Raw genomic sequence first — 12,989 nt, forward strand, 5'->3', positions numbered from 1 at the left:
GAAAACAACATGTTCATTATTATTCATGGAAAATCATTGGATACGGAGAAGGTATCCCTTTTTCCCCCCAACTGTTCAATTTTTATTTCTTTTGGGAAAGTAAATGCTATTCTTTGCTTGGGTAGCAATCCTTTGAACTGTTGCTTTGCCACTGACTTCACAGGAAGATAATAATTTGCATTGGCTTCACTGGTTCTTATCCGTAAGCTAAATAAGGGCCCCAGCAGCAGCAGCTGCACCCATGGGTCCCAGTTCCTTGGGACATGGAATACAGGGATGCTGGCTGCACCTCAGCTGGCCTGGCATTTAATGCTACATGTTTACAGTGCTCCTTGGTGCAACCTCTGTTCTTGACTGGGGCGTACTGGATGTTACCACAGGACAAATGCTTATTTCTATTAGTGCTACTCCTAATTACATGAAATGAGATGCTATCTATTGCAGCTGACATAATTGCATTGACCATTACCTTGTTATTCTCCTATGAGACAGAGAGAAAATACTATCTTACTTTTTAAATACCAGTAATTAAATTATATATTTGTATTTCTCCTTTTGTAAACAAACTCCTTCTGCCTCCTTACAGAAAAGATATTTCCACGAGTTTGGTCCTTCTTGTTTTTCCTGTCTAGGTCACTTCTGATGATTCTGCAATTGCTTTTTGAGATTGGATGAGCAGTACTATGATCAATATTCCACATAAGACCATTCAGGGAATGGCATTTCAGTTACTTATACAATCTGCATTCTATAATTGTATGTTTTACATTACTGTTTTACTTCAGCATTTTAATATGGTGTCATTTTCCAAAACCTCTGCCTAGCTTAGGAGCTTTAACTGCCATGTCTACTGTAGCCTCGGAACCCTTTTTCTGAAATGAAATGGTTAATGCAGAAATCTGTGATTTACACAACGGGTTTATTTATTTTTTTCTAACATGCCACTCTTTCCAGGTTTTGGCACTAAACATCTGCTTCATTTACTGCCATGTTGTCTGTTCATGCAGTTTGCTTGGTAATTCTGTATTTCCCTGCTGAAAGATTTGTCTTTGCCTTGAACAGCAGCTTGACTCATGCTGCGTGTAACTGGCTTATGTTTTATCTTCACATTTGCTCTCCGGTCACCATGCACAACATTTCCCCTGAGATTCTTCTTATAACAGAGTAATATTCATGTAAAACCTCCCTTTCTGTGTGCCTCATATTACACACAAACTCTCACAGCCAAAAGACACACGTGTCCAAGTGAGTGCTACACACAGATGTGACACAAAGACACAGAAGATAGAACTTTTCCCTTGAGCTCATGGACAGGCTCTTAAGGCCTTTGCTGTGAAGTTCCTGCTGCAGCCCCTTCTCAAGGTGCAGAATCCCACCTCTCTATATACAGGACATATATCTCTGTATCAGGAATCTACAGTCACCTGAAAGGGGGTTAAGAGCAGCAGAAAACATTTCATACAATAGCTCTTAATTGACTACACAGGAGAATAACTTTCAAGACTCTGTATATTCCCTTCCTCTGAAACATTCTGCTATTTGTTATCTTACCTTCAAAGACACTGCACGTGTGGCAACACAGGAAGCCATTGTTATGCATCAGACTTTGTGAAAGGTGTATTGTGAATGCAGAACATAAATTATCATAGATGTGTGCACATCATAGAATGGAACTACAATACATGAAAGCGATGCTCAGTGTTAACCAAAATTTCAGTCACAGCTGTCTAATTTTGAGAAAGTAGAGGATGTGTGTTGAGCATCTTCAAAGCTAGACTGTGCTTATTCAGTGTCTAAAAGGGATCTAACAGCCGCACTGTAGGCATGAAGGACTGTAAAGCCAGGGCTTTAGTACTCATATCCAGGTTGAGGTCTGTCAGAGATCACACACTGACACCCGACAGCAGAACCCTCCGAACTGACACTCGATTTACCACTTTTTCGAAGCAGGCGGGGCCGCGGCGGAGGTGGAGCCGGCTCTGCCCGCTGCGGGACCGGCAGCCGGGCCGGAGATGCGCTGAGGTGCCGCGGGCCAGGCTTTCTGCTGCCCGCACACCTGGGAGCGGGGCGTAGGCGGGGGGTGGGAGCTCAGGGCACCGGCAGCTGGAAGCGGGCCGGGCCAGGGGAAAGCAGCGCCGGTAGCCGCGGCAGGAGGCGGCAGAGCGGCGGCGGGAGCATGGAGCGCTGCTCTCCCTCCCCGCCGGAGCAGGAAGCGGTGGAAGCGTGGCTGGACGATCACGGCGACTTCACCCGCTCTTACTTTGTTAGAAAAGCTACAAGGTAAGAGACCGGAGCGGCGGCGGATAGAGGCAGTTCCTTTCTTTCCACCAAAACCTCGTTCTTTCCATTTCACTTTGCTGCCTCCAAAGAAAATAAAAAGAAGCGACTCCCACCCCGCCCCGCCGCCCTCCCCCCCCCCCCCCCCCCCCTCCACCCCCGCCTCGAACGAGCAAGAACTGAAACCACCACGCAGCAGCTCGGCTGCCACCGAGGGGCACATGCGGCTCTTCCCCGCGGGCTCTCGCCTTCAGCCCCCGGCCCGCGGCCACTCTACGGCGGGGAGCGCCCGCTCGGCACGGCGAGCCGCTCAGTGAAGCTGTCCCAGCCTCGGAGCTCCCTGCCTTAGACTTTTAGTTACTTGTGTTCTCCTCGGTTCAAAACAGACATGGTCAACTTCTCGTGAGTAGCAAGCAACTATGTATTTCCCCGCCCTGCGAAGTAGGTAGAAGCCTCAAAGGGCATCTGCTATCTCGGGGAGGGCGGGTTGTGTCAGTACTTAGTCATCTCAAAACAAAGCGCTGCTCTTCAAGAGCTCCGTCACCCTGTGGGTTCGTCACCTTTTTTGACATGAGGGCGGCCCCCGGAGCGGCGAGGGCTACGGGTTAAGTGCCGAGGGAGCTGACGAGCCGTGCGCGGTACATTCGAGACCGGAGCTCCTCCCGAGGAGGAGGGCGCAGAGCCCGTCCAGCCGGGTGAGCGGCTCTGGGACGCTGCGCCTTCCCCCGGGAGGGAGGCGGGGGTGCAGCCCGGGCAGGGCGGTGGGCAGGGAGGGATCCCTGCCCGGATGAGCGGGGTGCAGCGCCGGGCAGGGAGGGATCGCTGCCCGGGGAGCGGGCGCGCTGCCGGCAGGGGGCGGCGCGGGGCCGGTGGGCGCCGCCGCTGCTCTGGGGCGGCCGCTCCGCGCTCGCCCCTTCTCGGTGCCGGTTCCTGCGAAGAACCCAATATTGAGGACCTGAAGAACTCGTCTGGGCATTTCCCCCCCTTGGCTTGACATGCTGCCTTTTGGAGATAAGACGAGGTATTTGCTCACTGTTGTCACACACTTCAACAGCGGGACTTCAAGTTGAATTGGAATAAATTCGGCTATTTTTAGAAGTGGGGTCAGGTTTCCATTTTGAATATTTTCCGATAAACAAAGCAGTGGGGATACAGAGCCCGGGCGATCTGCAGTATATCTTAGCGGGAGCTCGGGTTAGTAAGTCTTGCGGTTGGCTCCTCGGACGCGCCGTCTCCGCGGGCTCGCTTGCTCCTCTCTCCGCTGCGCTCCCGCTCCCGAGCCGCTCGCACCATCTGCTCACCGCTGCTGGTTTGCTTCTTTCCCGAGTCACTTAGCAGGGATGGATGCATTCTGAATGAGGTTTTGCTGCTGCTGCTCCTCTCTGCATGGGATGGGGCGGTAAGAAGAGAAATCCCCATTAATAATTGACTCGCCAAGAGCTAGAAAGCTTCAGGGGTCACCTGCTTGCTTGTGACCATCTGTCAGACAGTCCCCTTTCTTCTGCTGCTGCTTCCTTAGGTTCATTTAACAGGAAGAAAAAAATGCCTTTAGAAATGTCTTTTAAATGTTAGTTTGTTTTTTGGGGGTTTTTTTTAAGGCTGTGAATAGGTGCAGGATGTATAGATGGAAGTAGTTAACCTTGATGCTCTCCAGAACACTAGTACATGGTGTGGCACTGAAGGGCAGCTTGTTTGCCCAGGAAATAGGGTGTTAGCAGGTTTGAGAAGTAGCATTTTCCTAGTTCAGCCTGTCACACTTTCTTTGGAAACTGGATGTAGTATTGGACAAATAGGAATACTAATTAATAGTAACCACTGTGTCAGATTTCTTTTACCCATGGGCAGGTTCGGTTAGACTTTTTTTTTTTTCCATGCTGAGGCACAGTTTTGTGTTTGTACCATTCTGAAAAAGGCAGTAGTTCAGAAAACACAATTCAGTCGAGTCTCCGTGATGGCGATGCCTCTGCAGTTAGAGATGGGTTTGCAGGAAAACTGTTGACTTTTGAGTCCTTGCTTGGCAACAATTCTGTGATGTTTTTGAAATGATGGAAACATTGCAATTGTCTCAAAACTCTCTTCTCTGCTGTCTTGCATGGAATGTTTTTTAGTCCTTATTGTATAAATAGAAAACTATATATAATAAGGAATACCTATTTTATGTGTAAGTTTGTATTTGAAAAGACAAATGACAAATTACTTGACTATGTGGGTTCAAAGATGATAGCATGTAGAGCTAAGTAGTTTGAAAGAACTGCTGTACTTTGTAAAGAGGTTTAATGCTTCACTTGGTAGTGTTATTTAGAGCTTGAAAAGAGAAAACTGTAACATCTAATACCATGCTTTGTTTTAGCTGAATCTTTGTAGAGCAGCTAACACTGAACAAAGACTATGCTGTTAATGTTTTGCTACTTAGCATTATATTTACTCCCTGAAGTAAAGCAGTGTTCCTTGAGCTAGTTTCAACTCTTCTAATCAGAATTTACTGCTTCTCTTTTTTTTTTTTTTGTTTTGTTTCATAATATACCAAAGTTCTCACAGATCCTGAAAGCAATAGACCAAGAAGTTAGTTAATTTAGTATCTTGCGGAGCACAGAGGCATATTCAGCTGCACGTTGTGAGGCACAATTGCTAATGGATAGTTTCTGTATCTGTTTCTCAAATATTTCTGCATAGGAATAGAAAAAGATCACCAGCTCCATCACTTATGACTGTATCATACCAGCCGTATTAATGATCATATTAATGAGCTTTGAGTTAGAACCTAATTTAACAATTTTATAATGAGTGTTGAATAGTTCATTTATTTTTTTCTCCAATTAATTAATTCCCTCAGTGTTTTATATGGTAGTTCTGTCAGTAATTTCCACACACAAAGAAGTTTTAGTTAGGTGTCTAAATAATACTTATAATATGTATGCTTTGTGTGGTGTTACACCTGCAGATTTTTTAAAGTATGGGGTTAGGGTCCTTATCTCATATAATTGAATAGTTGCCCCCGATCCAGTTTGCATAGGGCAGTTTGATATCAGTATCTGTTGTCATGGTTTAAATAAAAATTGTATTTTCTGGCAAGGTGGCACTTTAAAACGTGTTTCTTTCTATTCACAATTTGTTCATAAAGTGACAACTGTTGAAGTCACTGTGTTCCCCAGTCCATGTTCTGGATTCTTGCAGAGAAGGGCTGCAGGTCTGCTTAACAGGTGTGCACCTGCATTCCTGTCTGCCCTACAATGTGTTGTACAAGATGAGCACATTGCAAGGGCTTACACCTCGTATTTTGATCTGCAATGCCTCGAGGTTGGTAGTGTCTGCAGGAAGGCCACATCCTGGCCTCTTTCCAGGCTGGGCTGGCTTTATGGATATTCTCTGATAACACTGCATTGATTGAACTCCACCTGTGCAGTGCGAGGCTACAATTCTACTTTAAATCCTTCCTCCTTTTAGTAGGTGAACAAACTGGGATCCCATGAGTAGGAAGGTATGGAATCACTTATTTATTACTTTATTTCGTCCCAGGGAGACGAGTGCTATGTGGAGACAATATAAATAGCTGTTATCTATGAGGTGCTGTTCCAGGATGATCAAAGTGCAGCACAACAAATGGGAAGTGTGTCACCAGCACACTCGGGGACGAGATGAATTTGGCTCACTCAGTGAGACTGTACTGGCTGACAAAACTTCTGGCTGGAGTTTGGTACTGCACACCTAAGGGTCATGAGTTTTTAAATGCCAAGCTCTGACAAAATTTAAGCTTTTTTTTTTTCCCCAGCTCTTGTTGTTTTTCCCCTTCCAAAGTTTTCGAATTGTCTATCATATTCTGGCTTTCCAGAAGCAGAAACATTTTCAAGTAAGGCAATTCTTCTTTGTTTCTACAACTATAGTTGTTCTAACTAGATGCTATAAAGGTGTAGTCTGCAGGGTTTTGGGGGTTTTTTGGTCACATTTATGGCTAAATTCATTACCCTTTTTGTCTTCCTGAAGTTTTATCTTTTTATGTTCTTTTAAAAGAAAACAAGCCATGCATTGCCATGCTCAAACATCGCACTTACTTCAACCCACTATGGAATATTTCTGTATTTCTGACTTCCTGTTTGTCCCTACTTTTAAAAATACAGGAGTGATTCTCTCTTAGTGCTCTTTGCACTCAGAAGACTGCCAAAACAGCCAAGGTAAAATTTCTCCTCTCGATTAGAGGTAACTGCATTGTTACAGGCAGTCTTTGTCTGATTCCCTAAAAGTATGGTGTGACGAAAACAAATTATTGACCCAAATCTTGTATGCCTTTCAGTGGAAATAAGATTATTTTGTTATAAGTACATCTTGGCTTATTAGCAGGTTTGAGAAATATTTACAAATGAATTTAGGTGGGGTTGTATTTGGAAAAATAAATGTCCTTAACAGCATGGTATTTCACAGTGCTTCACTGAGGATTCCAGAACTGATGTTTACTGGGAAACTGTGCTAAAATTCAGATATTGCATTACTTGAATATATCAATTACATTCATTACTTTTAAAAAACTCAAGCACAGTTGTTTGGGTTTTTTTTTTTTTTCTTCTTGATGGCTGGTGGACAATCAATCTGTAATGTGCTGCCTGCGGTACTACATTACTCAGGACATTTGCCTTCCAGTCTCTGTCTAGAGGACTTTTAAAAACGTTGTTCAGTTTGAGCCAGCTATCTGAAGTGTCGTAATATTACGTGTCATATGCATTCTGTGCATTGGGAATGCATGTGTGCTTAAATTTTTGTAATTGAATGAAAATTCTGATTTTCAAAGAGCTGTTGGAGGTTTTCTGCACTGAAATGTGCTGTGGCCTATGTTTTTCTTTAAAAGGTATTGCATACAAAAAACGTAATAATCCTAAAAATGCACAGGTATGAGCCATATGCACTCCTAACATGACCTTGCTAAGTGGACAGTGGGCTTTGAACTTCCATGATTGATTCAACAGCTTTCTACTGGGGGCATAGAATCCTGTGCTGATGGTTGGCATATGCTGAAAGGGTGCTTGCTTTTCTAAGTTACCCAGCGTGAAGCATTTACAAGAGGGCTGCAAACCCACTGATTCTTGGGACCATGGCTTGAAAACCACAGGAAGCAGTGGTGTCAATGCAGGGGATCAGAGTATTTTCTCCCACCTACTTGGTTTTATTGGATGTTTACTGAGCTTTTCTGAGAACTGAGTACAGGAAAAAAAAAATCAATTTCTGTGAAATCTTGGAAAGTTTTCTTGTTGGTGTAATGATGTTCATAAATACTTATAAATAATGTATCCATATCCTCCCTTATGCCTTTCTTGATAACAGCAAAGTTTTAAGATCATCCCAAAATATTTTTAACTACTGATGCAAAAAGCATTCAGGAAGGTAAGGAATGTTACCCGTATTCATCAAGTTGTAAACGTGATTGAGTACTTCTGGCATTTGTTGTTGGAAATGAAGTGAGGTGTGTGCTGGCGTATTTTGGAAACAATCTCTTAAACAGCAATTACTGTAGACTGAAGAAATTGTCATTTGAGAAATGATAAGAAACCACTTACTAGCCATTTACATCTTAAATTCCCCCAAAGCTCTAAACTGAACTTCTACACAGAATTTTTGGTGTGAAGATGAACTAGTTAGCAGAAACTGAGAGGCTACAAGGAGAATGTGCTTTTACTCAGTTCTGCTTGCCCTAGGTGATAAAGAAACAAACAGGTTTGCACAATACATTAATTAAAATACACTGGTAAACCTTAGAGGATGGGTAGAAAGTAAGATGGAGTGAAGTACTCTGACAGTTAACATCCCTTTTTGCCTCCTTCTGTTTCAGGGTAACTACTACCATATAACAGTATAGTTTTGATAATGCCAATAGGCATTGAAATCTCATTTCCATCGTTGGGTGGTTTTTTGGCTGTAACTGGGCAGATTTTAGAGAACAGGGTCAAATTTCTGGCAAATGGGGAGAAAAGTGGAGCTGAGGCATATATTGCCACTGCAGAAGACTCAAGAAAGTTCAATATTTCTTTGATTTCTAAATTGTAGAGGTTCATGCAAGTTCTGTGTTAGGTATCTGCTGCAGAATCCTCTTGTGAGGAGGATTTAGGCAATACATTCTTGACTTGAACTAATATGCTACCACCTATTATCATTTTCCCCATTAAAGCATTTTGGTTTTGTCGTGGAAAAAATACATTTAATAAAACCACAGTATAGAAGCATTTATCTTCCTTACTGGCAAAGAAACATACATAAATTTACATGGAATACTTTCTCATTTATATGATTTACTTGAAGAAAACTATATTAAAAAAAAAGGTTTTAAATACAAAAGGAGCTATTTGTGAAGTGCCAGAAAAGAAGCCCATCTCAAATAGCCCTCGTGGATAACACAATGGTTGTGATTTCACATTGGGTCTGGCACTGAAAATATAGCCACAAAATATATTTGCTTAGTAAAGGATATATCTTTTCCCACTTATTTGTGCATTATGGAGAGCTCACCCCAGCAGAGAGAGCCGTCCCAGAGCCTCTGCACCACTTAAGTCATACTTAACCCCTGGTTTAGGAATTTAAGGGGAACTGAAGTTGTGCCGAAAGCTTAGGTGAGGTCTCCAAGCAGGTGTGACCTTACCTCGTAATCCATCTTTCACTAAAAGTATTGATATTGCTTTCCACAACAAAATCATTTGGTACCTACTTATTTTTAATTTTTTTTTTTTTTTGAGTTTGGAGCAAGAAGCAAACATATAGAGGAGAAATAAAGGTCATGTTTTAGAATTTGAACTTTAATCCCTGAGGATTTATTCTGTCTTTCTTTATAGTGCAAATAGAAAGTCTCTTCTGTGGAGGAAAGGATTCTTGTAAAAAGTGAAGCTTGCATTTAGGTTATTAAAGAAAACTTGAAAATAGCCAAGAATAGCCTGTCAGTGTTAGTTTTCCAATTTGAGTACTTTTGCTACAAATAATAAAGCAACCTCTGCCCTCTATTAAAAAGAGCATTTAGACAAGATTAAAATTTCATCATTCTAAAAAGTTATTTCTGTCTCTCATGAGCATAGTTTGAATCAAGAATTCATGTTCTAAATTAAGAACTGTATTCAAACAGAAGTCATTTGTACCACTTGAAATGTTTAAAGCTAAATGTATGCTAATATATTTGACCAAGTTGGGCTAAAAAACTGGCAGTGTCATACTTCATATTCCAGAACTGCTTGCCTACCACTGTGAGAAATGGCATCTCCACTAACTATAATTGGGAAGGGTTTAAGAAAAAACAACTATTGTTTTTGTAAATCTCCTCTTTTAGTCAGTTTGAAAACACTTCTATCAGTTTACTGTTTCCATCTAGTGAGGCCTTATACAATTTATTTAAATATTTTCACTGCTAGGAAAGAGACAAAACCACTTAGAATGTGACTGTGAAATAGGACGTGCTAGAAAGAAAATGGGAAGGCAAGTGTAATATCCAAATGGCTTTGCATTTCAAACTCATTTGCTAAAACATAATAGTTTTAGAGTTTTTGCTAATGCTTCAAATGATTTCCATGTCTAAATTATGTCAAGATGCTGGAGAGAAATTCGAAGACATCTAGTGGTTATTTTATGGAAGGCAATTGAGAAACTAGTTACGAAGTTCAGCTTGAAATATTGTTGATTTCAACACTGGCAGGGTTAGGCCACAGGAATTCAGACACTTGAAAGCTGGCATTTTCTAGCTGGCAAGTTTGTAATCCCTCTCTTAAAGTGTGTTATCAGTAACTGTTGGTTTGAATGAAAAATTAGCAGAACAGACCATGCAACTACTAAAACATTACGCATTGTATATATGAATGGTTTGTGAGCAACAGAGAAAATGGGGAATTATTTGCTGTTTCACTGGAAGCTTCTTATCGCTGTGTTCTGTTACAGAACTGCAAGTGTTATGCATTCTTTGTGCAAGATAAGTAACATACAGTTTTTACTGTCACTGTTGCATCTCAGTGTTACCTTTGCATTCTGTTTTTTGCACATTTTCTCCAAAGGTGCCAAGCAGTTGTGCTGAACGGTCACATTGGTGTGTTCTTACATAGGCATCGTGGTTATATATGTGTAAACAAGACAATCACAATCTGGCTGTTAATATTTAAACATCTTCACTGGGTTGGGGTTCTTTTTGAGAAGTCTGCTGTGTACTTTGAAGATAATCACAGTGAAGCAAAGATGGGTACAATAAATTATTTAATATTCCCAGTGTATGAGTAGAATAGTGATTAGTGTTGTCAGTGTGATTTGATGCATATGGCACAGGAAATACAGAAAGGTTCTCTTCAGCTCTACTTGTGCCCTCCTGCATGACCTGGCTCAAGACATATTGCCTGTGTTTTCTCAACCATCTTTCATCATGATTTTCTATTTTTATTGCCTATAAATACTGAAAACTTCATGCTCTAGGGACAGGTCTACCTTCTGTGCAGCATTTAACAAGTTGGGGCCAAAGGAGTCTTTCTTAATTCCCCTGAAGCGCACAAGGTCTTGTGAACTGCAGATTATGTGTGCTTGTATATAAGCAGTGATAGAGGGAAGAACCATGCCATTTTTTTTTCTTCAATGTTTTGCCTGCCATTGCATTTTTATCCTCTTCTTAGCACTGTCTCTTCAAGATTTCTCTCCCATTTTGTCGTCTGCTGATGAAGTCACCAGCCAAATTCAGCTGTCACTGCTGTCATGTTTTATAGAGGAAAGATCGGATTTGGCTGATAGAAAGGACTAAAAAATGGTTACTTCATATTCTACTATTCCTGTTCATGAACTCTGGGATAAATTACAGCTTTCTTGAGTGAAGGTTCATATTAAAGGATCATATTGCAGTAAAGGAGGCATGCAGGTCATGAGGAATGGATGCTGTAACTCCTCAGCATGCAGTGATTGCCACGGTGGGATAGAGACACTGCGTCAAGTTTAACTGTCTGCATGGATCACTATGGATCCGTATCTGCTCCTGCAACTTCTAAACTACAGCCAGGTCTTGTCCTTACAGTCAGCTCTTGACAATGCCAATGCTTCCTGAATACTGTTCACATGAATAGTCACAAGTGTTTGTTTCTTCCTGCAGTCCTTTCAAAATGACATCTTAATTGTACATGGCACTCATTGCTAATTTCCAGGAACCTCACTTGTGGCTCAGGACATGTCTGGTGTCAGATATCTGCTGAGCTAATTCTGTGCTATGAGACTACTTGTGTTGGTCATAATAATACCCTTCTTGTCATGCATTGTTAAATAGGACTGAGTGTCAACAAGCAAATTAATGTCAAGACACTGAGAGATTTTAAATAGAGTTAGAATACGTCAGCTCATGCGAAATGCTGGTTCTTTCACCCGTGTGTGTAACTGGGTGAGTAAAAGGAGCTAAATAGTTTCCTTGTTAGAAGAGGCATTTGGTAAAGGTCACTGAACACTGTTCTTTTTCCAGTTGAATTTGAATGGCTTTCCTGTTGCTCAAAGTAAAATGCTTAAATGGTTTGAAGTTGAAAACGATGCTTTAACCAGTTTAGTTAAGGGTTTGTTGTTAATCTAAAGAGCTTTCTGAGAATCACACACTATGTTGGCAAGTTACTGAACCATCATCCAAGAGACATTAAAGGACAAGAATATCTTACTCATAATTATGCAGCTCCACGTATAGTTCTGTTCTGTTCAATGTTTAAGAGCTTCATAAAGAGTGCAGATACCCAACAAGTAGTCAGTTCTTGTTAAACTTAATTCCTTTCATGTGAAAGGTTTTTCAGCTATGGTCCACATCCCTCAATAACCTTCATAAGAAACGTATGCTTATTTTACGCAGTAAAAAAGCAAGAGGGTAAAAAATTAATAATCTCACGGCCACCTGTTTGAGAACAGGTATTAGAATTCAGAGTACATTGTTCTTACTGATTGCTACTCCTACACCATTAAGGCCTGGAGAAATCATAGAACAACACTGCAGAATAAATAAAATGACAGGTTTCAACTGATCAAATTTCTGCTTTAGCTTTTGCTTTATGCATGAAGGGTACAGGATTATTTCTCTGCCTTGCATCTTGTATCAACACATCCACGTATGAAAATTCAGTGTAAATCAGGAGAAGGGAAAATGATAGCTTTTTATATTCTCCTTTCCTCAGGAGTAAGTAAGCAGTGAATCAGATTGCTCTGCAAATTGCTGTTGCCCAACAACAGTACAGGCTCATGCCTGTGCATTTTCAATTACATGGCTTCTGGGCCTCATCATTTGTTGGAGAACGCCCTCCATCTGGTACTATGTTATTACTGTGACTTTTCGATCTTACCTTCCATTAATGCCAGTCCTCAGTGCTCAGAAATCAAGTCAGCACACACATGAATCTGGGTCAAGCCACCAATCTTCTTTAAAACTATCAATTATTCTATACCTACCTTCTTGTGTCTGAGGTTTAAAGGCATCCAGCTGGCATTTTCAGGTTCTTTTCTGCAGCCTTAGTTCTAGACGGTAGTTTTGTTTTGGAGAAGCTAAAATTTCCACGTAATTTTTTATTTTGAGGAGATCAGAGTAAAACAAAAAGGAGCCCTATATAACACATGTGCTGACAAGAGTTACCAGCACTGATTTTAGAGATTGTACTGTATTTACATACAGATTTTTGTATCTTTAGCTTTTTAATTTTCTTCAGGATATTTTTGGTCATTTTAATCAAAAATTTTTACTCTTTCTCATTCAGTTAAATAAA

General features: G+C 41.3%; 1 protein-coding gene and 1 long non-coding RNA gene across 9 annotated transcripts in view; one reads left to right on the top strand and one right to left on the bottom strand.

Moving 5' to 3' along the window:
* Positions 1 to 12,989, bottom strand: part of LOC125325957 — a 116,029-nt gene that overhangs the window by 53,886 nt on the left and 49,154 nt on the right. The gene's annotated exons all lie outside the window — the stretch shown is intronic.
* The window catches only part of PDE5A (phosphodiesterase 5A), a 104,553-nt gene that overhangs the window by 50,444 nt on the left and 41,120 nt on the right, over positions 1 to 12,989 (top strand). The window contains exon 1 of one of the 8 annotated variants that reach the window (XM_048303639.1): positions 2,001 to 2,280. The exons of 2 other annotated variants lie outside the window; for them this stretch is intronic. In XM_048303639.1, the coding sequence (XP_048159596.1) occupies positions 2,177 to 2,280 (104 nt within the window). In that variant the 5' untranslated portion in view covers positions 2,001 to 2,176. Of the gene's footprint in view, positions 1 to 2,000; positions 2,281 to 2,526; positions 2,680 to 2,890; positions 2,973 to 3,134; positions 3,299 to 3,526; positions 3,677 to 12,989 lie in introns of those variants that run through there. 5 more of the 8 variants (XM_048303640.1, XM_048303645.1, XM_048303646.1 and 2 more) reach the window with 5 other exon arrangements.

Source organism: Corvus hawaiiensis, chromosome 5 (genome assembly GCF_020740725.1).
Source record: "Corvus hawaiiensis isolate bCorHaw1 chromosome 5, bCorHaw1.pri.cur, whole genome shotgun sequence".
Taxonomy (NCBI): domain Eukaryota; kingdom Metazoa; phylum Chordata; class Aves; order Passeriformes; family Corvidae; genus Corvus; species Corvus hawaiiensis.